This window comes from Bubalus kerabau, chromosome 11 (genome assembly GCF_029407905.1).
Source record: "Bubalus kerabau isolate K-KA32 ecotype Philippines breed swamp buffalo chromosome 11, PCC_UOA_SB_1v2, whole genome shotgun sequence".
Lineage (NCBI taxonomy): Eukaryota > Metazoa > Chordata > Mammalia > Artiodactyla > Bovidae > Bubalus > Bubalus kerabau.
In genome coordinates this window covers 52429305-52453971 of record NC_073634.1, presented here as the reverse complement: position 1 = coordinate 52453971, position 24667 = coordinate 52429305, and the positions used below count along the sequence as shown (strand labels likewise).

The 24667-nt window shown below is 48.9% G+C and overlaps 2 protein-coding genes across 2 annotated transcripts; one reads left to right on the top strand and one right to left on the bottom strand.

Moving 5' to 3' along the window:
• Window positions 1-1544: 1544 nt before the first annotated feature.
• On the top strand, window positions 1545-9503 carry TGOLN2 (trans-golgi network protein 2). Its single transcript, XM_055540366.1, has 4 exons — window positions 1545-1689; window positions 1934-2718; window positions 4715-4798; window positions 5563-9503. Exons 1-4 carry the CDS (start codon window positions 1644-1646, stop codon window positions 5566-5568), a joined length of 921 nt encoding a protein of 306 aa, XP_055396341.1. The 5' UTR covers window positions 1545-1643; the 3' UTR covers window positions 5569-9503.
• Window positions 9504-9801: 298 nt separating this feature from the next.
• Window positions 9802-24640, bottom strand: RETSAT (retinol saturase). The gene is made up of 11 exons (XM_055540363.1): window positions 24147-24640; window positions 21807-21989; window positions 21148-21389; window positions 20233-20434; window positions 18929-19126; window positions 16643-16762; window positions 12315-12453; window positions 11957-12066; window positions 11715-11881; window positions 11368-11527; window positions 9802-11163 (listed from the first exon to the last, which is right to left on the bottom strand). The coding sequence occupies exons 1-11, from the start codon at window positions 24313-24315 to the stop codon at window positions 11027-11029; spliced, it is 1827 nt and encodes a 608-aa protein (XP_055396338.1). The 5' UTR covers window positions 24316-24640; the 3' UTR covers window positions 9802-11026.
• Between the last annotated feature and the right edge of the window lie 27 nt (window positions 24641-24667).

Here is a 24667-nt window from a genome sequence, read left to right as displayed (position 1 = left end):
AATGATAAATATAAATTTTTTATGAAACCATGAACAGTCATGTTTGACAATATTTAAATTAATTAGGGGAGAGTGCCCTTGAACTCACGTGTGATGTTCATGTTTCCAGCTACCTGTTATTTCTATTTGACTGTCTCACAGGCAAGAATAAATTCACTTTTAGTGCCCCAATCATATTAAATCTGGTTTTCTACATCTTCCTCACATCACACCTCCCTCCCATAGCCAATCTATCTCGAAGGCCTGTTGGTATTTCCTCCCAAATTTATATTGAGTCCAACCACTTCCCTCTATTCTCACCATACCTATGCTAGTCCTTCTAGGACTACTGCAACAGCTTCCTAAATGTTTAACTCCTGAACACACTATTTTCTTCCCATAGTCTGTGTGAACACAACAGAAATTTTAAACAGCATGATACAAAACTATATATCCGATAATTGCAATTTGGGAGAAAATGATTCTAGAATAAAAGACTGTGAAAACACACTACTTAAGAAACAGGGGGCGGGAGTATATTTATATTTATCCTAATTGTATTTGTTTTAAAAAATCACTGAATAGGAACTTGAGGAGGGCTAGAGAGCAAAAACATTCTTTTATTATTTATTATTCGCTGCTCAGCCTTCCTCTTGTTGCAGAGAACAGGGGCTTCTCATTGCCACTTCTCTCGTTGCGCTGGCTCTAGGTCACTGGGTTCAGTAGTTGTGGCCCACCGGCTTAGCGGCCCCGTGGGACCAAGGATGGCACTCAAGGCCTCTTCATTCGCAGGTGGATTCTTAACCACTGAACCACAAGAGAAATCCCAAAAGAACTTTTTGAGGTTTTTAATTTAAAGATATTTGCTTCAGTAGCTTTCTAATGTGAACTTTTCACAAAATAAATCCCATTTTTATTTTTCAACCGTTAGATTATATTACCTAATCAAAAATATTGTTTGCAAGACAGAAATACGCTAAAACGTTGATAGTCACTACTCTGGAAGCGTGAAAGCAGAGATTCTGTTTTCTACTTGTACACATTCAGTGAATTTTCTAGCGTGAATGAGTAATTTACACGATCAGAAAACAAATGAACTTTTTAGAAAAGATCTTTGACACCGTTTCCGTGGGGGGTCAAAAGAGCAGGGAGCAGGGTTGCGAAGGCTCCCGCTACAAAGGTGACAGGGTGAGTGTCTGTTTCCAGATTTCCACACGTCTGTGCGCTGCAGGGAAAGAACCATGAGGGAGGGAGAAGGTAGAAAGGCAGGTAGAGGATGGGAGCGAGCAAGCGCCAGGCCCCAACGACGTCACTCCCGTGGGTACGTCCGTGGGCCAGGGAGCTCCTGCTCCGCCAGTATTGTCTCGTAAATACGAGAGCGAAGAAGGAAAGGGGGACTACGTTTGTAGCGGCCGCTGCGGAGCTAAGAAAGCGGGAAAAGACAAGTCCGCCTTCTACACGCAACAATACAGTCCCACCACCAAGAAAAGCAGTCACACTTCGGATGAAACAGCGGAACCCCAGCTTTCCGGGCTTTTTTCTAATCCCTGCCCCTTGCCTGGGTGTGGCTGCGGCGACGCACACAGGAAGGGGCGGGACATAACACTAAGCCCGCGTGCTGATCTCGCGAGAGCATTAGGGGACGGAAGCGCAGTCGGTGCAGGATGCGGTTCCTGGTTGCGTTCGTGTTACTGAGCGTCGCGGCAGTAGGTAAGAATTTCCCCCCGCCCCCACCCCACCGCAGTCCCAAAACCAGCCCCCAGTAATCCCACTCTCGCCCCGGGGCCCGTCATCTTCACCGTGGCCTGTCGGCCCCTGACCTCACTTCTTCCTTGCCCGAACCTCGCCACCTCTCCGCTCGCCAGCACTCCCCTCCCGTTTGCCCGTTGCTACGTTCCGAGGAGTCTTTTCTCCCCGAGTACCTCTCTTCAGCCAGATAGTTTCTCTGTTTCAGACTTACTGCTCAGTTCTGCTCCAGTCTCCGGAATAGCCGCTCCGAAGGACGATCAGGCTTCTGCAGGAAGCTCCAGGAAGCACGTCTTGATCGCTCAGTCTGGGCAAGAAAACAGTAACCAAACCTTTCTAAATCAGACCGACGCGAAAACAAGCCCTGACACTTCGGGAACTCAGCAGCGCCCGGCGGACACCGGCCCTGACAATTCGGGAGCCCAGCAGCGCCCCACGGAAACCCACTCTGATAATTCGGGAGCCAAGCAGCGCCCTGGGGAAACCGGCGCTGACAATTCGGGAACCGAGCAGCACCCCGGGAGAGCCGACCCTGGCAGTTCCCCCAGAGACCAATCCAACAAGTTGGTCTCCAGCCCCTCTTCTGATAACAAGGAGTCCACCAAGCTTCATGTAAACACAGTAACTGGCAAAGCTCTGCAGACTTCCAGAACTGAACCTGGGGGGAAAGTGTTGGCAGACCCCTCTTCTCCCCAGCAGGAGGGAGAAGGTAAGCCATTAGAACTAACAGAAGATGTGGAGCCCAAGGAGACTGAAGAAGGGGATACAGAGCCAGAGGAAGACGCACCACCCAAAGAAGAGAAAGAAATGGTTGGCCCTGCCTCCAGGGAGAACCGTGAAGGGACACTTTCGAATACCTGGAGTAAAAAGGATGACCTTTATAAGGATAACCTTGGAAATGCCAGTGCAGAGAGCAGCCACTTTTTTGCGTATCTGGTGACAGCAGCCATTCTCGTCGCTGCCCTCTATATCGCCTACCACAATAAGCGGAAGGTAAGGCAAGAATGCCCTTAGGAGGAGGAGTGGGATTTCCTCCACCCAGAAAGCCTGATGTGTGAGTATCCATCACTCATCAGCCTGTAAGCCCTGGGAATTTAAGAAACAAACTTCCGTTTTTTTTCCTGAGATCCTGCCAGGGTTCTCTGTTGGATTTTCTAGGATTTTTTTTTTTCCTTTGTTTTAGAAATCATTTGTTTTCACATCTGTTTCCTCTGAGTGCCCTGTGCTGTTGCATCAAGTGTGAAGCTTAGGACATTATTATGATTTGACCCAAATGAAAGTCTCCTCCCATAATCTTGGAACTTAGAATCTTTCACATCCTGAGAGAGGACCTGAGGACCTGACAGTATGTATGCAGTTAAAGCAGTGATCTTCCTGTTTTCAGTGCTTCCTGTCTTCTTATTTCTAGCTTCCTCTCCCAAGCGTTTGTCTACCATCTGCAGGAACAGAAAGAATGGTTACAGAGTCTTCAATACCAGCAGCAGAGCGCTCAGGGGTCTATGTTCTGCAGCTGAGTTTCTGATTAGAAGACAGGCCAGAAATTGCATGAATACACTCATCTTTTACTTCAGCAGGGTTTGTTGTGTTGCTTAGTAACCACTCCCAATGACAAAATAATTGCATTTCTTCTTTTGTTTTAACTGAAATGTAAAAAAACATGAAGTGTAGTTGATTTACAATGTTGTGTTAGGTGTCCAGCACAGTGATTCCGTTTTTTATATATATTCATTTTCAGATTCTTCCCAAATGATTGCATTTCTTATGAGCCCTTAGAATTTAATAGTTTCTAATAGTCTGACTAAAATTGAAGGGTTCAATTCATGATAGTCAAAAGGCCTAGGTCTGTGAGAAATGAGAGAAGACATTTAGTAAAAGTGGTACATTCCTGGGAATTCCCTGACAGTTAAGGGGTTAAGACTCCATGCTTTCACTGCAGGGGCCACAGGTTTGATCTCTGGTTGGGGTTCTAAGATCCCCAATGCCACATGAATGTGGCCATGAAAAAAAAATTTTTTAAGGTACATTCCTTACTCTGCATCCAAGTGCTTATCATGGAGAGTAACCTTAAGTATGAAATGAGAGTGGTAAGGTTCAGATGAAGTGTGGGGTGAAAGAGTACATTTGCAGATTAGAAGTAATTATTGCTTGATATTAAGATAAAAGGAGGGGGACTTGCTTAGCTTGGAAGAGTCTCAGTTGGGGAGGAGTTGGCAGTTCTTTTCACTGCGTTGTTGTTCAGTCACCAAGTCTTGTCTGACTCTTTGTACCCCAAGGACAGCAGCATGTCAGTCTTCCCTATCCTTCACAATCTCTTAGAGTTTGCTCAAACTCATGTCCATTGAGTCGATCCCATCCAGCCATCTCATCCTCTGTCACCCTCTTCTCCTCCTGCTGTCGATCTTTCCCAGCATCAGGGTCTTTTCCAGTGTGTTGGCTTTTTGCATCAGGTGGCCAAAGTATTGGAGCTTCAGCCTCAGCACCAGTCCTTCCTGTGAATATTCACGGTTGATTTTCCTTAGGATTGACTGGCTCGATCTTGCAGTCCAAGGGACTCGCAAGAGTCTTCTCCAGCACCGCAGTTCAAAAGCATCAATTCGTCAGCACTCAGCCTTCTTTATGGTCCAACTCTCACATCCATACATGACTACTGGAAAAACCATAGCTTTGACTATACAGATCTTTGTAAGCAGAGTGATGTTTCTGCTTTTAAATAGGCTGCGTTCTCTTGAGTAAATCACACAGACTCCAGCTGGCTAGAGCCTAGAACAGCTGTCCTGCACCTGTCATTTCCATTTAGGATAAAGGATTCTGATGTAACTAGGCCCTGTCCTCCTTATAATTGTCAGTAGGGCCTTTCTGTGAATGGTCTACTCTTTTTGCTGTCAAGATCATTAACAAATGGGCCGCCAGGTGATTACCTCTAATTTCAGAGACTGAAGTCTGTCACCATAAAGTCACTTGTTAATCACTCTCTTGTCCTTTTCCCCAGATTATAGCTTTCGTCCTGGAAGGAAAAAGATCCAAAGTTACACGGCGGCCAAAGGCCACTGACTACCAACGTTTGGACCAGAAGGTAAGAGAGGAGGGAGGAATACGCCATCTCAGATGGACCTAGCCATGGGCTTGTGTTTGGTATAGCAGCAGCAGCTAATTCTGGGAGTGCTGTTTGCCATTGCCTCTGCCCTTCTCAGACCGCAGCGTACAAACATCCCCTGTAAACATGTCTGCAGTGTTAGTGTTAGAAGAGTCTCAGGACCTCTGCAACATCATCTTCCTTCAGTAGATGAGGAAGCTCAGACCCAGAAACACTGTGATATTTTTTTTTTTCTAAAAGTCTTTATTGAATTTGTTACAGTGTTGCTTCTGGTTTTCTTTTGGTTTTTTTGGCGGAGGCATGTGGGAATCTTAGCTCCCCAACCAGGGATAGAACCTGCACCCTTGCATTGGAAGGCAGTATCTTAACCATTGGACCAGTGCAATCCCATTGGGAAGTCCCAAAACACGCGATCTTTTCCCCCTTAGTTTCTGGGAAAATCAAGACCTCAGAGCAACTCCCTCAACTTTCTGCCTATACTTTTCACACTCGACCAGCACTTCACAAGTTTTCACAGGCATTTGACTCACCCTGAGAATTGGTATTAAAAGCTTTTATTTTATCCATTGTTCCTTGTACAGTGAGGGTCAGTTTTTCTTCATTTTGAATTTTTCCTCTGAACCGAAAATTCTAGGAGATCGCTTCCCCTCAGCCTCAGCCCCAGCCCCATCATCCCAGCAATAAGATATATTCCTCTGAAAACAGATGAAAGTTACCAATGGATTGTATTGCTCTCGTTTCAGATTTGATTTTTTCTGTTCTTGAGAACCTTGTCCTCCCTGCTGATTTGTCTCTAAATTAAGAAGAATGAAGAGAAAAACACTGTGACCTAAGAGACACCCCCTCCTCCAGGGTTGGCGGCAAGTCAGGGCTAGCAGAGGTGGTGGGGAAGGGGGGTTGCTTTAGATTTTGCACCTGCACTTTGGCAACCTTGTCCTCCTGTGTTCCCGTTATTTATGCTGGTGTCTTCCAGGCTGTCCCCCTCTGAGTGTGAGTGGAGGAGCATGTTGGCACCCAGCTGTGACCAAAGGGAGATCCTGGCCCTGGGTAGGTGCCCTGCCAGGGGCCTTGGGTTGAAGGTGGTTAGCCCTTGAAAACACCATTGCACTCAACACTATTTACCTTCGAGGGCCTAGGAGAAAACTGCAGATTAAGGCCCATTGCTACCAAGGCCTTTTCCTTTGTGGGGATGTGTACCCCACAAAAGATATAGAAGGTGGTAACTGCTGATTGCCTGAGGGCTCCTGTGAACACGATTTTCTTCAAAGTCTCCAGCAGCAAACTGAAACAGCAGCTACAGAACGGGCTTTGTTGCCCTCGAGTCCAGCCTGCCTAGTGCAAGCTCTTCATGCTCTTCTGACAGTTTCCTATCACTTAAGACAAAGTGAATCCACTTGCATTTGGTTGTACTGAGCAGAAAACTGAACTCGGGGATTCTGGGAGGAAAGCTTAAAGCCACTGTTCCCTGTCACAGATGTTTTAAAAATAACAGTTAACGATTATCGAAACATTGTGTTTATGCCTGCTTACCATCCTTACAGGAACTTTCTGAAGTAGAGTGAGTTCATGCTTTGAAGGCATGTAGGACCATTTGGTTTGGGTCTGCATTTTTTTAGAGGACTTTTAAGAAACAGGATTTCCAAAAATTCTTACTTTGCCTTTGTTGCCTAAAATATTTGTATTTACTTATATTTACAAACTGATTATACTCCCTTGTTTACCTAAATCTAGTTAAGGGTCCTCTTATCTGATATAAAATGGTAAGGCTAATTAGTAAAAATTCCCCCTCTGTCCCATGTCAGGGGTTATTAAAGTTTAAGAAATTTAGAGAATTCCCTGGGGGTAACCGAGGGTAGCCTCCTAGATCAGACCGTTGTTTGAAGTTTCATTTAACTGTTGTACTACCCTATTATAGAGAGCCTAAAGAGAGTTGTTTCTGCAAAGAAGAAACTGAGAGAGAATAGCTAATCTCAGGGAAATTCTAAGAAAGTGGGAAGTGAGAGAGGAAGAGGGTGAGTTCTGGGCTGTTGAAGAAGTCTGGTGGAAGAAGGGGCCATTGTGTTTGTCATGGCATCTTCCACCTCACTTAAAACAGCCCATGACTGAGTGGATTTTCATCCTCTGCAGGTGACATTTGTAAAGGTGAGGAATGAAGACTCTTGGCATCATCCCCTAAGACCATGGTTATTTTATTTCCTTCTCTGTCTGCCTCTTCCCTGCCTTCTTCCTCCCCTCTGGTGTTTTCTATTTCTGCCTGTCTTCATCTGGCACCATTTTCCTTCCACCTATCTATGTGCCCAGATTCTCTGCTCCCATCCATCTTATTTGTGGTCCATTCTGCTGTTCAGCTTCTCCAGAAAGTATAGCTTCAGCTCCCTTGCCATTCATCCTCCTCATAACCTTTACAAACTCATTAGTCTCTGTCTTTCTGCCAAGAATGTTTTCCCAGAGGTTCAGATCACCAAATCCAGTGGCTTGTTCTCAAAGCTTAGTCTTGTCCTGAATAGAATTGGACACTTACCATCCAAATTCAACCTCCCCTCTTGTGGTCTCTGTGCCGTGGCTTCTGAGAACTCCTTTGCCTTTTCCTGTGCTGGTGGGGGAGAATGCCTGCAAAGACAGGTCTATCCCTTTGTCTCCTCAGAAACTTACTCATTCTTTAGCCTCTGGATGAGTGACTCCCAAGTTTCTATATTCAGCGTAGTTCCCAGAGAATCCTGTCCTGCCGTGTGGTGAACATTCCAGCTTGTCAACCTGTTGTCACTGAAACAGAATTTCTCTTCTTCTACACATTAAGCTGCCCCTCTCAATTGCCCAGTCTTTTTGATCATCTCAACTCCAAGCTGACATTTTTATCTCTTGGCACAAAAGTCCTATCCATTAAAAAGAAAAATATCTCTAGCTACAGTCTTTCTCTTCATTTTCCTTGCTTCCCTGCCCCACACCCCCACCCACTTCACTACCCTTCTGGATCTTTTTTTTTTTCCCTAGGAGCCACCTTCATTGATCTCTTGTCCATTTCCTCTTGTGTGTGTAGAGACCAGAGTGATCTGAAGCTTCTGTCTCGTGGCTCTGAGAATCAAGTTCATGGACCCTGGTGTTTACAGCTGTGCAGGCTGATGCTGTCCTGCCCGTCTTTCCCTGCATCCTCCCGGGGCCTAAGGCCCCTCTTGTCAGGCAACCATCAGGCCTCGACATCCTCGCTACGTTCTCCAGTCCCTGGCTTTTGGTGGCTGTTTTTCAGTTAGGGCACACTCTCTTCTCTTCTTTCCTTTGCTTCCCCAAAAACCTGTTTTTTCAGGCCCCAGCTCCAGTTTGCCATGCACCTGCCTAATCCCCCACCCCACCTGATCAGCTCTTTCTGTTTTACTCCAGTAAACAGAATCTCACTCATGCATTTTGGAACTAAAGCAGAGCAGAGCAGCCAGTATCTGACATCTCCGTCTGGTCTCCCCAAGAAAATGAAGCTCCTCGCGGGAGCGCCCATGGTGCCATCTGCATATCTGCCTCACAAGGGGCAGTCCCTGGGGACCTGAGTTCATTTCTCCTCAGAAAGGAGACATGTTCTTTCTTTAGGACATCTGGCTGTGACCTTTCTGAGGCCTCACACACTGCTTTCTGGCTGCCGGTTGCTGCCCTTATTGATGGATTTTGCTAGGAAGGAGGAGAGCAGAAAGCAAGATTGGTTTCAGGCACCGAGAGCAGGTTGGCACCAGGTGGACGCATACGTATTGTGGAGTCCATGTAGCTTCACTTTTTAAGCCTCAGAGCCGGACAATTTCTTGTGAAAGAATACAGTCGAGTTTAAGTTTCACTTTAGAAATTGCACTGAAAGAAATCTCCCACACCAAAGGAAAAGTTGTTTTCTGGGTCATTGTCATTTTGAAGATCGACTCTTTGAAGCGTGTTTTCCTAGAGATTGTGTAGATGAGGGTGAGCTGGTGGTAGTGGGAGGATCTCTCTAGCTGGGGTGGGGCGCAGGCAGGCAGGAGCTCTATGCTTTGCCGCCCAGTTTTTGGTTGAAGAGTGGTTTCTATTTGGAGGAATCTGTGCTTTAGAATCATTTGAAGAGTCTACCTAAAAAGGCTTAGTTAACTCGTAAAGACCTGACAACTAGCTATGTACACTCACAGTTCTTGCCACGTGATGGCTTTTCGTGAAACTTGGTGATAGGCCCCTAAACCTCTCAAATTGCCAGTAGTGGTTCTCATTTCCTCCTCCCACTTCACATCATTTAATTCACAAGCCTGCCCCTCATTTTGGGAGGGTGACTATATATGGAATGCTGCTGCATGTGAGATGAAAGCTGGCAAGCCTTGCACATGTTCTGAACCATTTGAGCAGGGAGGAGAGCACTCTGCACCAGAGCCTGTACTTCTGCCAGCTATCTCCTAAACATTCTGGGTGGGACCATTGTGTCTGGCCTTGCCTTGCTTAAGAAGGAAACCTGGGGAGAGATTTCTCAAATTTAACTGTACGTCGAGAACCAAGACTGAATCTCAGCCCAATTCCATGAAGTCACATGTGGATTTCCCAAATACCCCAGTCTTGAAACTCCTCATAAAGGCATTGGGTCTGAGCTTTATCAGGTTTCAAGCTGCCAACAAAACCAGCTTCCTCACACTCTTTGGAATTCCTTTAATTCAGAACTCTTAAAGTGTTCAATAAATGGTTGATTGCTGAAGTTGTTCCCCTTCTTTTTTGTTCACCCAGTTAGCAGAATACCACTGTTTTGCAATGTTTTATTTTTCTAGCTTGTAACTTAATGATGATTTATTTCTTAAAGCTTATTTGGTCCAACGATAAGTATTTTTCCATATAATGTTTTACTGAGTTTCTGTGAATGCCATCACCACGTAGTTGTGTATCTCTGCATAGAAACCAAAATAAATTTCAAATATTAAAGCTATAAAATTATTAAATTTAATTTTTTCCTCTTTTTAAAAAAAGTATAGTTGCTATACATTGTATTAGTTTCAGGTGAACAACACAGTGATTTGACATTTGTATACATTACAAAATTGAACACAAGTCTATAATCATTTGTCCCCATATGAAGTTATTTTAGTATTAATGATTATATTGTACCTCTTAATCCCCCTCTAAAATATTAAGGTTATTAGTACTGCATTAAAATTGACTGAAGTAAGGCATGTTAGTAAGGAAAAGGTCTTTTTTTTTTTTTTAACCTTTAGCACCTTCACTCACCTTCCCACCCAATCCCCATGTAAGTTCCAACACACTGGAAATGCATTCCCAGGCATTGCACACATTCTGTAACTTCCCATGACTTCCAACCCCATTCCTCCTCACCAGGCAGCCCTGGTTCTAGGTCAGAGGTAACTGGGCTGCTCGTCATAATACAGTCGTTACCTCCCAGTGTTTGTCCTTTGCTGTGCCCTTGGCTGGAATGCTTTCCACCTGTGTCAGCCCCAGTGAAGCTGTCTTTCTAGGCCTCTGCCCTGACTGCTGTGTATTTTGGGAAGCTACACCTTGGTGCTCAGGCCCTGAGGTCTGGGAGGGTATCCTGGTGCTGACACGGTGAGAACCCAGCGTGACCCCAGTCAAAAGGAAGACAAGCCTAGGCCCCAGCTGTATACAAATTGGATGTTCTCCCATAACGTATATACCTTGCTAACTAACACATCCTGTCCACTGCCAGCCCCCACATCCACATGGACCATATCACAGGAGTTTCCCCACACTCTTAGAAGAGCCACTGGAACCAGAAAAATAGGATCTGCATCCTCTGAGCCTGTGGAACTACAAGCCAAACCATGCTCATCAGACACCTCTCTGTTGTGTAGATGCAGGCACTAAGGGGGAACGGGAGGAGAAGCTTCAGGCCAACGGGACCCCCCTGCTTCAGCTGACCCATGCTCTCGAGGGTTCTAGCCACCTGATGAGAATATTCTATTTGATGGCTCAGACTTAGGAGGTATGGGTGTGGGATGCAAAGTGCAGCTTGACGGGCCATGAAAGCCACCCATGTCAGTAGCCCACGCTGGGCGTTTTGTAGGAACAGCATGTTCTAAAAGGTGTGAAAGAGCTTCAGTTTAAGAACCACCATCTATGCTAGACCTGTGTGTTGGACCTGTATCCAGAAATGAGAAACAGTCGAGTGCTTTACGTGATTAAGGAACTAATGCAGAAAAACACAGGTGAGGCAGGGGATGTGCCAGTTCCTCTGACTCCTGCCTGAGCCAACTAATTCTTCTTCCGGGCCTGGATCCGCGAGCCAAGCTTCCAAAGGTCTAAGTACAAGTTCTGCTTCAGGATGGCACTGCTGCACAGCAAGGCCCCTTGCAGGGCTCCAGTCAACCCACAGGTGAGGATATCTTGGCCTGGGAGACAACAGTGGAGGCCTGTGAGCATCCCCCCGCCCCACCTCCAAGCAGGGCAGTGGGGAGACGGGCCCCTGAGCCAGGGCCACAGAGATGCCTTCAGACCAGGACCAGGGTCCTCAGCCACCAAGGCAACAGAAACGGAGGACTGACTGACAGGCCCAGGGTCCCAGTTTTCCTGGCAGGATGGGGCCTTCAACATACCTGTCAAGTAGAGGTTCGGGATGGGGCTCTGGGCCCTTATGGAGGCCATCGCACCAGGATGCAGACGGCCCAGGTCATGGTCAGCCCCGTAGCAGGCCCCCTGGGGAGCCGCCAGGTAGAACTGAGTGCTCAGTGGGGACCCTCCAGTCACACTGTCCACCTGAAGAGGCAAAAGAGGTGGCCGAAGAGTGGGAGGGGGACCTTGTGAGACCCTCACCTCTTTCTTCCCTGCCCTTGCATGAGCTGCCAGCCAGCATAGGCTCCCCTGAAGCTCAGTCACCCCAGGCCTCATTCCCAGCCCCATAGAAGGGGCGGAGATGCACCGACCACCAACTCTGCCCTCCTACCTTCCCCTCCAGATGTGGGAACTGCTTCAGGAAGACCGACACAGCGGCTTCAACAAAGGAGCTCTTGAGGTTCTCGTAGGCACTGCTCCGCTTTCCCTGGGGCTCGTCCCGCCACTCCTTGAACCACTCGTATGAGGTGGGCACTAGTATGATCGCTGTCGACCGGTCTGGGGACGCAGAGCCAGGTCACTGCTGCCGCCCCTCCCGACCCAAGCCCCAGCCCCCAGCACATCAAGCCTCACCTGGGTACCGGTCCTCCCAAGTTGGGTCCTTGGCCGATGAGAAGGAAATGAAGAGAAGGGGCATGTGCGTGGCAGCCTTATCCCCAGGCAGAGAGACATAGCGCTCCATCCTGGGGAGGAGAGGGGCTGTTGGCCCTGGCCATGTCCCCCACAGCCACCAGCCCCACCCCGAGCACAGCTTAGCCCCAGGTGCCCCCAAGGAATGAAGCCAAGGCACAGCCCAGGTGGGAAAAAGTCCTTTCAGAGTAGATTCTTGCCCATTTCCTCCCATCCTATATCCTGCTGCTTCCCCCCTAGCATCTGTGGCTCTGGGGGACCAGGCTGCTACCCTTCCTGCACATGTACACCCATGCCTTACGCCTTGTCCATGTCTTTGTCAAAATAAATATAGTAGTTGGTGGTCGGCAGCCCCAGGTCCTTCTTGGTGCCTCGGAGGCAGATGAAGACACAGAATATGCTCAGGCCGGGCCGAACCATCCCCAGCTGGCGCTTCACACCTGCAGACGGTTAGGAGGGCCGTGAAAAGGAGACCACCAAGATCTGCCGCCACCCCGGGAGCCAGCAGACACCCGCTCGCCTCATCTGCAGCCTCAGCTGTTTGGACAACTTGGCCTGCTCCTCAGTCTCCTGCCTGTGAAGGCCATGGCCCCAGACATCTGCTCTGAGTGCCTTGAGAAGCAGAGATGGCCAGCTCCCTGAGCCATTCACAGCATCTGTATCATGGTCCCATTGTCACCTTAATGTCTAAGTTAAGAGCAGGGACTTCCCTGGTGGTCCAGTGGTAAAGAATCCATCTGCCAATGCAGGGGATGTGGGTTCAACCCCTGGTTGGGGAAGATCCCATATACCTCAGAGCCCGTGTGCCACAACTGCTGAGCCTGTGCTCTAGAACCCGTGCTCCAAAACAAGCCACTGCACTGAGAAGCCTGTGCACCACAACAAAGAGTAGCCCCTGCTCACAACCAGAGAAAGCCTGCGTGCAGCAACAAAGACCAGTGCAGCCAATAAATCAATATGAGCAGAGGACAGGGCTCCACATGACAAAGGCCACAGCTGTGAACAGCAGTCTGTTACAAGCCTTGGCTTCAGTATTAAGTTGAATACAAACCATCTAATGGATAAAAGTGAAAATGTTAGTCCCTCAGTCATGTCCAACTCTTTGCAACTCCATGGACTATAGCCTGCCAGGCTCCTCTGTCCATGGAACCTGGCAGGTCACAGTCCATGGGATCACAAAGAGTTGGACAGGACTGAGCGACTAACTTACCCCCCACCCCCCACCCCCGCCCCAGCAAAGAAATCTAAAAACAAAGGGATATATGTGTACGTATAACTGATTCACTTTGTTCTACAGCAGAAAGTAACACAACACTGTAAAGCAACTATATTCCATAAAAAAATCAATTAAAAGAACCCTGGGTCTCAAATCAGTCACACAATGATGAGACCAAACCCTACTGCTCCAGACCAGCCTCAGCTCCTTTACTTATTTTGTCAGTGAGTCTTCCTCGCTCAAACAAATATCCTCTTCAAAACATCTTCAATAATGTCCAAGCTCAGCCCCAGAATTTAAGAAAGGCACTCCTATTCACAAAGACTCCCTCGGTCTGACCACCTCACCTCCATACTCTCGACCCCAACCAGCACTGCTTTGTCCCCAAGGCCACAAGATATCCTGTTTCCATCTCTGATATAGAGACAGAACTGTCAGAATCTCTACCCCAAACAGCTGGAAACATCAGGAATCCTAGCAGTCTCTGGGGCCTCCCAGTTGAGCATCACTGCCACCACTGTCTGAAAGGTTCTCAAACTGGGATTCATCCAGCTCCCACTCGGGAGGGGTGGCCGGTCCTTCAGGCAGGAGGAGGGCGGAGGGTGCTGGCACAGGAGACTGTCCTCAGGGTGAGATACATGGGAGCAGTGGAAGCTGTACCTGCCAGTGAAGGAGGGGCAAGCTCCTTTTTTTGTTTTTGCACCCAGCACCATGTGACCAAAATAGAATTTGGGGGTGGAATAGAAGGCAGGAGTGGAATATAACCAAGTCAAAACCATGTACTGTCTTTTGGGGGGGCCAGAGGTTGACTAAGATAGAGCTTCCTTGGTGGCTCAGTCAGCAAAGAATCTGCCTACCATGCAGGAGACCCAGGTTCAATCTCTGGGTTGGGAAGATCCCCTGGAGAAGGAAATGGCAACCCACTCCAGTATTCTTGTTTGGGAAATCCCATGGAAAGAGGAGCCTGTAGGCTACAGTCCATGGGGTCACAAAAGAGTCGGACACAACTTAGTGACTAAACAATAACTAGCTGGAACAAGGAGAGCCCACAAATATAAGAGTAATCTTCCCCTGTATTTCTAAACACAGAAAGCAGTTTCCAGAAAATACAGTCTCCCTCATAGGGTCCTTTCCTTATTCACTTAGGTTGTATGAACCTTAAGTGTAAAAGAAATTATGTTCTTTACACATGTGGCTTGGGGTAAAGAATCCACCTGCCAATGCAGGAGACACAGGAGACTCAGATTCGATCCCTGGATGGGGAAGATTCCCTGGAGGAGAGCACGGCAACCCATTCCAGTATTCCTACCAAGAGAATCCCATGGACAGAGGAGCCTGGCAGGTTATAGTCCATGGGGTTGCAAACAGCAAGACACAACTGAGCACACACAAACAAACAAAAAACAAATTATGTTCTTAATGCCTTTTAGATTCAAAGGGAACTAGGAATCATTCTAGGCAGGAAAATACTTTCGCTTTTTTTTAGGTGTCCCTCCAATAACTCCATGTCATTTATTTGCATTCCCTTCCTTGTGGATTTTTTATCACCTGAGGACGTGCACTTGATGAGCGCCCAGGGCCATCAGGAGACAGCGTCAGGGTTCAAAGGTCCTGGGAGAGAGGGAGGCTGGAAGTACCAAAGGCCACTGGGCGGTCTCTGCCTCAGGCCACACAGCTCACCCAGCCTGAGAGAGAGGCCTCCGCTGGCAGCGGACATGGGCTGAGGCCCAGTGAAAGGAGGCAAAGGGCTGAGGGCCTGTTTCCCAAGCACACGTCCTGTACCCCAGAGACAGTCACAGCAGCCGCCGACCCTCTCCCCGACCAGGAAAGCCAAGACCTCATTTTTCTACTGGGTGTCCTTCCTGAGTTCCCCAAGAGCAGCCTCGGCCCCACCCTCCAGGGTGGATGCTCCTTGTACTGGGCTCTAGGCTCCTCCTCAGGTTTCCACCAAGGTTTCCATCCCAAACGCATCTTGGGCTGCTCTTACTCCCCTCCTCCCGCCCCAGGCAGAGGCCTGGACACAGACCCCTTTCTCTCACCCTCCTAGATCGATGGCCCCCTCCCGGCCAGTGGCCTCCTTCCCTCAATCACATCGGGAGCTGCCAGCTCCATTTCCAAATGATGACGCCCCAGCTAACCTTGGCTCAGCCACTCTGTCCCTTGGGAGCTGATCTGCTCTCCTCCTCCTTCTAGTAAGGCCTTCTCTCTGGAAGCCCCACGTTTCCCAGCCCAGAGGGGACCAGGAATCCAGGCTTAGGAGTCAGAAACATCAGCCTCTTCCTCTCCACTTGGCTGCCTCCAGCTGGGTGGGCCTTGGGCAGCAATTCACCTATGTGCCTCCGTGTCCCCTGCCATCAACATGAGCTCTACCCAGCAGCTGAGGATCAGATGCAAGGACAAAGGTAAAGCTTGCACACAGACATGGCTCCCCATCCAAAACCACAGGCTTTTATTTTTGGACACGGCCTGCAGTGGAGATGACTGGCATGTGTGTGTGTGTGCTCAGTCATGTCCAACTCTTGGCAAACCCATGGACTGTAGCCCACCATGCTCCTCTGTCCATGGGATTATCCCAGCAAGAATACTGGAGTGGGTTGCCATTTCCTCCTCCAGGAGATCTTCCCCACCCAAGGATTGAGCCCGAGTCTCCTGCATCTCCTTCACTGGCAGATGGATTCTTTATCACTGAGCCACCTGGGAAACCCAGAGATGACTGGACTGAGGCTTATTTCTATCTGGGTCCCAGGTTTTGAGAGCAGGGCTCCAGGAGAAGAATCCAGGAGGGTACCCCTGAAGCCTCAGCACCAATACAAAGCTGGTTCCAGCAGAGGCAGGAAAACATAACCTTAGGTCCCAAATAAGGCCCACAGCAACAATATCAAGACCTTCGTCTCCACTCCAGCCTTCCCTTCCCTTAACAGCAATCTCAGACCAGACTTCCCCACACCAAACAAGTGCAAAATTAAGGAAGGAAGCAGAATTCACATGGCAAACTTAATGAAAAACCCAGGAACCATTCCTTTAAGACTCAATCCACCATCATTAACTATCAGGGAGATGATCTAAGGTCAAGGGAAACCGGAAATGGACAACTGGGACTGGAAACTTGAAAGAGGAAAGGGAAACGCAGTTGAGGTTATCAGGGGAAAGGGTGTAAATTTGCCAAGGATGAAATGAGAGATAAAAACTAAAGGGTCTTTGGGGAGGATGCAGGACAAAGGAAGTTATCCCACCCCCTAAACAAAGGCCTGCTGGGGACAGTTGTTATTAATAGAAATTGGTGTGCTCACCTTTTCTGCCTAAGGAGGGTCAAAGAGCAGCCCTGATGCTGGGGGAAGCATCAGCCAGGCTGAGTCAGCTGGAAGCAGAGGGCAGGTCCACTTGGAGGAGAGCCACACAACTCATTTGTTTACCTGGCAGACAGCGGGCCTGCTCTGGCAACAAGTGCTCGTAGGTGTTGAACAATCCCGCATCGGAGATCACGATGGGGCAATGGATGTTCACCAGGTCCTCACCCTTCTTCACAGTGACACCTGCAGGCACAAGAGCTTAGCTGAGGTTCTGTGCACTCCAAGAAGACAAGAAAGGCCCCCATTCCTACCCCACCCCATCTCTCCCACACTGACCCAGGCAGGTAGGCCCCAGCTAAAACTGCAGAGTGAGGGATCAGCTCAAAGCACTGCCTCCAAGGCCCAAAAGGCCCACAGTCCCCACTGGCTTTCTAGCTCTCTCTCTATCTGATATGGGAGCTCTTCTCTTTAGCCACCAGTCAACCTCCACACTAACCCAGACAGAGCCCGTGAGCTGATAGTCTTCATTAAAATGCCAGGTCTTTCTTTACTGTTGCCAGAGTTTTTGGTTCCAACACACTCTCTTTTAAACCCTCCAGTGACACCTCAACCTCTAATTAAACTCCAAACCCTCCTATCAGCCTTCTGTGATGTGCTCCCTTCTGTGGATCCAACCTCATCTCTGACCATCTGACAGTTTTCACCAAACTATTAGATAGGACTATATGCAAATAGCATGTGTGTGCATTCATGCTCAGTTGTGTCTGACTCTTTGCAACCCCATGGACTGTAGCCTGCCAGGCTCCTCTGTTCATGGGATTTCCCAGGCAAGAATACTGGAGTGGGTTGCCATTTCCTTCTCCGAGGATCTTTCTGACCCAGAGATCAAACACACATCTCCTGCAGCTCCTGCACTGCAGATGGATCCTTTACCAACTGTGTCATCTGGGAAGCCCCCAACGGCTGACAGTCAATCATTTTTTTCACCTAGAAATGTGACAGACTCTTATGATTCAACCTAACATTTTCCAATGCCTAAATATATTCAGCTCATGGGACTTCTCTGGTGGTCCAGTAGCTAAGACACTGAGCTGCCAATGAAGGGGGCCCAGGTTCGATCCCTGGTCAGGGAACTAGATCCCACATGCCATAGCTGAGAGTTGACCAAAGAAGACCAAAGATTCCATGTGCCGCAACTGAGACCCAGTGCAGCCAAAAAAGAGAAAAAAGAAACTCAGCTCTTTCATATCTCCGTGCCTCTGCACATTCTGTTTCCCCCACCTGGAATGACCTCCTCTCCCCTCTGACCAGCTTCCTCTCACCCATCACGACCTCCCTCTGAGAGTCCCTGTCCCACCATCCTGTGCCACCTCCAGCCTCAGTGTGTGCCTCCATGCGGCACCTTGGTTATATCTCAGTCATCTGCCCTCTGAGACTGGAAACTTCTTGAGTTAGATATTAGGATTTACTTATCTTTTATCTCCATCTTTTATCACATAGCATGTGAAAAACATAAATATATCCAGAACTGAATTTAATTCAATGATAAACCCTCCTTGGTTCACAGACCACCTGACGGCTGGAAGGAAAACTGGTTTGTGACTGCGAGAGAAAGTCTTGCACAGCTGATAGCTACCCCTGCCTCACTGCTGGGAACTTTCCAGTCTCTTCTACAGATACATCCTCAAACATCACTGATGGCCTTTTCTCCCTTGACTTTTGGGTGCTTTGGGCCACCCACTCATCACCTCCTCCTTGAAAGCTTACTCTGGTGAATTCACCATCACACCAGCCCTGTTTCCTTCAGGCCTCTCTCTCCTCCCCTTGCCGAGACTTCTGAAGTTACCCTAGATGGTCTGTCTATTTACCAGAGCCCTTCCCTGCATAGACCCTCTCCTCGCAGAGTTTATCCTTGGTGGGATTTTGACTCTCTGCTCAGGTGACAGCAAACACCTGAGCCAGGGTAGAGTCTGAGCCCCACTCTGCCATTTACAGGGCATCCTGGCAGCCTCCACACCACCCTATGGAGCACCCAGGTTACAACTCACTCCATCAGTCACTGAACAAACATTTACTTGGCTCCAGTATGTGCTAAAGTCTATAGACATACAGATAAAAAAGACACCGCCTCTACACTCAAGGAACTCCTGGATTAAAGGATAACTACTTGTCTCTATTGAATAAATGATGAAATACTGTTCTCTGGGGACCACACCACCCTTTATCCTTCCTGTGTCCTTTTCACTTCCAGACCAGGTCAATTGCTATTCCCAGGCAGCCCCAGCTTGAGGCAGATTCCAGCCTGTAACCCCCAATTTGGAGGTCTCTGCCCTCAGTGCTTTCTTTGCTCTCCACTCCCAGTCTCACCCACCGACACCAAGGACTGTGAAGACGATGCAGGGCTCTCACCACAGGCTTTCCCAGCTGAGTCGAGCAGGATGCTGTGCACAGGGGCCCTTGTGAGGACAGCGCCCCCAGCCCGTTGAATCACAGGGATGGTGTGGAAGACGATCTCACTGGAGCCCCCTCGGGGATAAAAGGCCCCTTTTAGGAAGTAGTCAACCAGCAGAGCGTGCATGGAAAAGGTGGTGTGGCTGGGGGTCACACCTATAGAAGGAAGGAGGGGGTGATGAGGCAAGAGCAGGCAGCAACACCATTCAGAGCAGAACATGGGAGGGGTGAGGTGGGGGGAGGGGAGGGAGGCTCAAGAGTAAAGAGATACATGTATAATTATAGCGATTCACATTGCTGTACAGCAGAAACCAACACAAAATTGTAAAGTAATTTTCTTCCAATGAAAAAATAAAAAAGGAACACGGGTTCCTGTCAGAAAACATGCAGCCTTTGGGAATTCCCTGATGGTCCAGTGGTTAGGACTAGGTGCTTTCCCTGTTGCGGGGGGCCTGGATTCAATGCCTGGTTGGGGAACTACAATCCTGCAAGCTGCATAGCATGACCTAAAAAAAAAAAAAAATAGACAACATGCAACCTGAGTCTATGCCTCCCAGGATCCAAGTGATTCTCAGGGCAGCCTCCTTCTATCCAAACAGGCAAACAGGGAGTGTTCCAGGTCTTGGGCCAGTGGGAATGACCTCCCTGCAAACTGCCATGCTGCCAGGGAGGAGAGTGTGGACTGGAAAGAAAACCATCCACGACATAGGTGAGGGGGATTTTTATCAAGGTATCCAGCAGGGAGGAAGACAGGCATTTCTTCCCTAAGCTCCAGAGGACCTGGAGTGTGAGCAGCTCCACTTCAGTCAGCTAGGCAGCCTCAGAGTCAAAGAACTTATGCTTTTGAACTGTGATGCTGGAGAAGACACTAGAGAGTCCCTTGGACAGCAAGGAGATGAAACCAGTCAATCCTAAAGGAAATCAGTCCTGAATATCCACTGGAAGGACTGATGCTGAAGCTGAAGCTCTAATACTTTGGCCACCTGATGCAAAGAGCCAACTCATTGGAAAAGACCCTGATGCTCGGAAAGATTGAAGGCAGGAGAAGCGGGTGACAGAGCATGAGATAGTTGGATGGCATCACTGACTCAATGCACATGAGTTTGAGCAAACTCCAGGAGATAGTGAAGGACATGGAAGCCTGGCGTGCTGCAGTCCATGGGGTCGCAAAGAGTCGGACATGACTGAGCGACTGAATAAACCAAGCTCAGGAAGAAAGACTAAGAGACAGGGGCTTCCCAGGGCCCAAGGCCAGGACCCACCATAAGTGGGGAAGATGTAGCTGAGCACAGCCTGGAGCTCAGGGGAGGCGGGGAGCTGCCGCAGGACCTCAGCCAGGCTCTGGGTGGATGCACGAAGGAACGGAGAGAAGCGGGTGAGCAGCCCACACTTGGTGAGGAGCTGAGCCACGGGCAGTGGGAGAATCTTCAGCAGGACAGCATAAATGGCTCCACGGGATACCACCTGGGAGGGGAATAAGCAGGGAGGAACAGGGTTCACCTCCAGACCCGCTGTGACAGAACTGCCTGTCCAACAGCCTGCACAGTCCAAGGGACCAGCAACACTTGGTGGTGGTGGTTTAGCTGCTGAGTCATGTTCGACTTTTTCCAAGCTATGAATTGTAGCCCATCAGGCTCCTCTGTCCATGGGGATTCTCCAGGCAAGAAAACTGGAGTGGGTTGCTATTTCCTTCTCCAGGGGATCTTCCCGAGTCAGGGATCCAACCTGTGCCTCCTGCATTGCAGGTGGTCTCCTGCACTGGATTCTGAGCCTGCTGAGCCATCAGGGAAGCAGAAGTTGGCTAAATTTGGATCGTAAAACTCTTTACTCTAAGTTTTTTTTTTCTTTTTTTTTTCCCATTCTCCCCTCAGATGAGTCCTTTTTTGCTTTTCAGTTTCCTGCCCAAATTCCTTTTGAAAAATTCCAACCTGGTCTCAGATGAAGTGAAAAGGGGTTACAGATGTAACCACATGGAAGCCAGCCTGGCCAGGCCAGAGTGTGAGTGGCAGCTGCTGAGCCCAGGCTCCAGAGAGAGGGCCTGCCTGAGCACAGAGGTCAACTCGGACCTGGGCTGAGTTCCAGACAAACATGTCTGTTCCTCCTTCCTGCCTCCCTCACCTGTCACTCCACTAATGAGGAAGGTGAGCCTTGTTGGGAATAACACATGTCCGTGTTACCTTAACCAGCTTCATATACTTGTCAATGGCAGCTTCTTCCTGGGGAAACTTGTCCTTGAGACCCTGAATGTAGGCTTTCATCCCCGCGTACATGGGAAACTCTTTTCGACCATCAGGCCCTTCTAGTACCATGATGTCAAAGGGAGAGGGCAAGGCAGCCCAGTCTAGCTGCCCCTCAGTGATCTGGTCCAAGATAAAACGGTCAAAGCTGCCCTCCTGCATACGCCCAATGTAATGGATTCCTGTTGAGAAATAGAAAAACAAGGCATGATAGGGATAAGGGAATTGAGCCCTGGAAAGGCTCCAACAAGGAAGCGAGGTGAAAGAGGCGTCCTACAGGGCCAAGCCCACACCCACAGAGGGGGTACCCACCCTTTCTGAAAAGGGGAGTTGCAGCAGAAACCACTAGATCCCCGCACAGTTCAGCAGGTACAGCTGTCAGACCATGGAGATACATGTGGTGTGTCTCTAACCCCTTTTCCCTTCATCTGAGATCAGATTGGAATTTTTCAAAAGGAATTTGGGCAGGAAAGCTGTCAGACCAACAGTGCCCAGGGCAAAGAAAACCTGGGCCTCCAAAACCACTGAAAAGCCCAGGATCGTCCCACTGCGGCTACTCCAAACCTCCTGCTCCCACCCCTTTGCCTTGGCAGCCTTACCCGTGTCAAATTCAAGGCCATTCTTTTCAAAGGTATGACAACAGCCTCCTGCCTTGGTGTGTTGTTCCAGAACGAGAACTCGCTTGCCAGCTTTGGCTAGGATTGCAGCTGCTGCCAAGCCCCCAAAGCCACTGCCAATCACCACCACATCCAGCTTCTTTGGCACTCGGCTGATGGAGAAAGCTGCAGCAAAGGAGGAGATGGAGAGCGCAATGAAAGGACAATGAGGTGGAAAGCAACGCAGAATGTTCTAGCTTATATGATGCTCCAGAAAACTTCCAGAGCAGTTTGGCACAGGGCTCCTCACTAAAATATCTCAAACATTTTACCTGGGACATACTCAGGACCCACTGGGAAAGGTTGAACAAAGTGATTTAGGTTGATCTGAACTGGCTCCAGTCCATGGGGTCACTAAGAGTCGGCACAACTGAACGACTTCCTTTCACTTTTCACTTTCATGCATTGGAGAAGGAAATGGCAACCCATTCCAGTATTCTTGCCTGGAGAATCCCAGGGACAGAGGAGCCTAGTGGGCTGCAGTCTATGGGGTCGCACAGAGTCGGACACGACTGAAGCGACTTAGCAGCAGCAGCAGCAGAACTGATTTAACCAAAACCACTATGTAGCTGAGGATTTTCCCTACTTGCAAAGAAAGAATAATTCATAAACTATCACACACACACACACAAGTGCTGACCATGATCCAGGCTAAGAATCCTAAACGCAGTCAGAGACCAAGCTAGGGAAGAAAGAAAACAAGGAGGTGGGGGACAAGAGAAGAGTATCGTGGGGCTGGATGGTGGCTCATGCAACAGTCTATTCACAAGCAGGTTATCTTCAGAAAATGCAGGATCTGCAGGCAGTAGTGGTGCAGCCCACTCAGATCATGGTTCTTAAAGATCTTGATACAGAGGCAGGACAGAGCTCCTCTGAGAAATCACAGCACCACCCCTTCACACTGGGAAAGCCTGGATGTGGGATCGAGGAGGAAGCACCTAAACAAGACAAACTGGACAGCCCATGGTGCTGTATGGGCACTTTCTACACAAGATCTATTCTTTCAAGATCACTCCAGAAGAACTGAGCTTTGGGATTTTTCAAGATGCCAGAGAACTCGGTAAAAACTTTGAACTTTTCAAACATTTTTTAAAAGACCTACAGTGAAAAATACATTTCATAATCCAGAACATACATCAGTATATAATATAAAGAAGTTTCACAATACTTACCACAACTATGTAGGATACACATATTTTCCATTTGACTGAATTTTAAAATGCTAGTTGCAACTCACTAAATTGATATCATGACCCACTACGAGAGATCAACACTTGGTTTCAAAAACAAACTAATCATCTCATCTTTAGACCAATCCAGATAAATGGAGTGATTTGCTAATGGTTACACAGTACATCAGGCTTCCCTGGTGGCTCAGACAGTAGAGAAAGTGCCTGCAATGTAGGAGACTGGGGTTTGATCCCTAGGTAGAGAAGGTCTCCTGGAGAAGGAAGTGACAACCCACTCCAATATTCTTGCCTGGAAAATGCCATGGACAGAGGAGCGTGTAGGGCTACGGTCCATAGGGTCGCATAGGGTCAGACAGTGACTAACGCTTTTACTTTCACTTTTTTCACAGAGTAAATCAGTGTTGTTTGTTGTTCAGTTACTCAGTCCTGTTTGATTCTCTGCGACAGAGACAGTGACAGAGTCCAGTTAAAACTCTGATTTCAGAAATAATAGGCCTTCCAGTTACAACAATACTGTCTTTATTTTATTTATTTTATTTTTTAAGCAGCCGAACTCTTTCTTTAAACTCTAAAGGAAACCCACAAATACTTTTTAAAAGATGACAGTGCAGATCCTCCGTAAACAAAGAGCTCTGAGCCCGAGGCACCCCACTGAGCCTCTCTTCAACCACAAGATTATGGGACCAGCATAATCAGTCACATCCCTTGATGAACCAAATGCAATTTCCTACAAAGGTTTCTGTATAGCTCTCCCACGCCCTTAAACCCCTGGGGAAGATAAGTGAAAATGTTACGGTCTTAAAGTCAAAGAGGGGGGAAGATCTCTTCTTGTTTAAACCGTTAGCCATGGCTATACCAAGCGGCAGGGTCTGAGCGTGGCTATGACAAGAACTTGGCTCGCCCAGGACGATGCCCGAGACCCAGAGGCCACGATTCCCTCGGCCTGCGGGGACCAAGGCTCTCGCCAGGAGTGGATTCTAAAGCGGGCGCCTCTACATGCAAAGATGCCCTTCCAGCACTTTGCATCTGGGAAACGCTAACCCGTGAGGATGCTCGGGAGCAGCCTAGGTCCCCGGGGTGTCTCCCCGCTCACCTTGCTTGAGAACCTTCTTCCTGGCCTCCTTGTCGGTCACCAGAGGCGCGGGTGGCCGTTTGACATCCACCAAGAAGGGGTTCGCGGAGCTGCCTGAGAACAGCCCCTTGTAAACTTTGCCGAGGATGACCAGCAGCAGCGCAGCCAGTAGCAGCAGCCACACCCACATCGCGCCGGCGCCGGGTACCGGCAAGTCTTTCGCTTGAACAGCGCCTGGGGTTTGAAGCCGCAGCTCTGCTCAGTTAGATAGTCCTCCCACCAGGGAGGCGGAGTCAACCGTGCCCACTGATCAGCCCGCGGAAAGCCGAAGTCGCTCGCGGAAAGCCGAAGTCGCTCGTGGAGATTGACCCTCGCGGCTCCCCATACTCGCTTCTCCTGCTGTGCGGAGGGCCGTGCTCTTGCGCGGAGGAGGCCTGGCGGGGCTGGGAGACCCCAACAGCGAAGAACTGGGAACTCGGGGACTCGGCCGGCGATCCCCGGGCGGGGGTCAGAGGAGGAGGAATGTGGGGCGGAAATGGTCG